General features: G+C 38.5%; 1 protein-coding gene across 1 annotated transcript in view; it reads right to left on the bottom strand.

The window, feature by feature from the left end:
• Positions 1-867: 867 nt before the first annotated feature.
• LOC143299105 (lactose-binding lectin l-2-like) overlaps positions 868-1,038 on the bottom strand; it is a 6,502-nt gene continuing 6,331 nt past the window's right edge. Inside the window, exon 5 of the mRNA XM_076612232.1 lies at positions 868-987. Within this exon, the coding sequence (XP_076468347.1) occupies positions 960-987 (28 nt within the window). The 3' untranslated portion in view covers positions 868-959. The remainder of the gene's footprint in view (positions 988-1,038) is intronic.

Raw genomic sequence — 1,038 nt, 5'->3', positions numbered from 1 at the left:
GCAGACATACACCGTTTTCGGGGGTGTGCATGCTGGGTATGTTCTTGTTTCCATAACCCACCGAACGCTGACATGGATTACAGGATCTTTAACGTGCGTATTTGATCTTCTGCTTGCATATACACACGAAGGGGGTTCAGGCGCTAGCAGGTCTGCACATATGTTGACCTGGGAGATCGTAAAAATCTCCACCCTTTACCCACCAGGCGCCGTCACCGTGATTCGAACCCGGGACCCTCAGATTGACAGTCCAACGCTTTAACCACTCGGCTATTGCACCCGGTAGAAGGGTTAATTGATGATGTTTTGTCTTCACAACTAAGATTACTTTTGTATGCTGTACAGTTTCAGTTTCAGTTTCGGTTTCAGTAGCTCAAGGAGGCGTCACTGCGTTCGGACAACTCCATATACGCTACACAACATCTGCCAAGCAGATGCCTGACCAGCGGCGTAGCCCAACGCGCTTAGTCAGGCCTTGAGAAAAAAAAAAAAAAAAAAAAAAGGTTGATAAATAATAGATAAGCCTACATAAATAAGTAAATAAATACATAAATAGATAAATAAATAAATAAATAATAATTATAATATGAAAAAAAAATGCTGTGCAATTATTGGCTATAGGCTTTTTATTTTTGTGTGCAATTACTGGCTATTGGCTTTTTTTTTTTTTTTTTTTTTTTTTGGTTGCAATTATTGGCTACTGGTATTTCTGAATGTACGTATTCAGTGCTTTCAAAAGTATTCATTTGAACAATATACGAAAATTCAGCGGTCAATGAGTTAAGTAAGTTTCTACCTCTCATTTTATTTCTGCTTGGAATCAACGGAAATAACATGATCCATCAAAAAGCCATAGAACAATTTTGATATAATCATTTTTCTTTATTTAATCTGATAGTTTCTGTCGTTTAAAGAAAACAAAGGCAGGCAGTCACAGAACAGCACATCTTCTGGATGGGTTATCCGATGGGTTCTTCTTCAGTGACTCTGAAACACGCACGCACACACGCAAACTACACAACATAGAAAAGTAAACAG

Source organism: Babylonia areolata, chromosome 24 (assembly GCF_041734735.1).
Source record: "Babylonia areolata isolate BAREFJ2019XMU chromosome 24, ASM4173473v1, whole genome shotgun sequence".
In the NCBI taxonomy this organism is placed as follows: Eukaryota; Metazoa; Mollusca; class Gastropoda; order Neogastropoda; family Buccinidae; genus Babylonia; species Babylonia areolata.
This window is presented reverse-complemented; position numbering and strand designations above follow the sequence as displayed.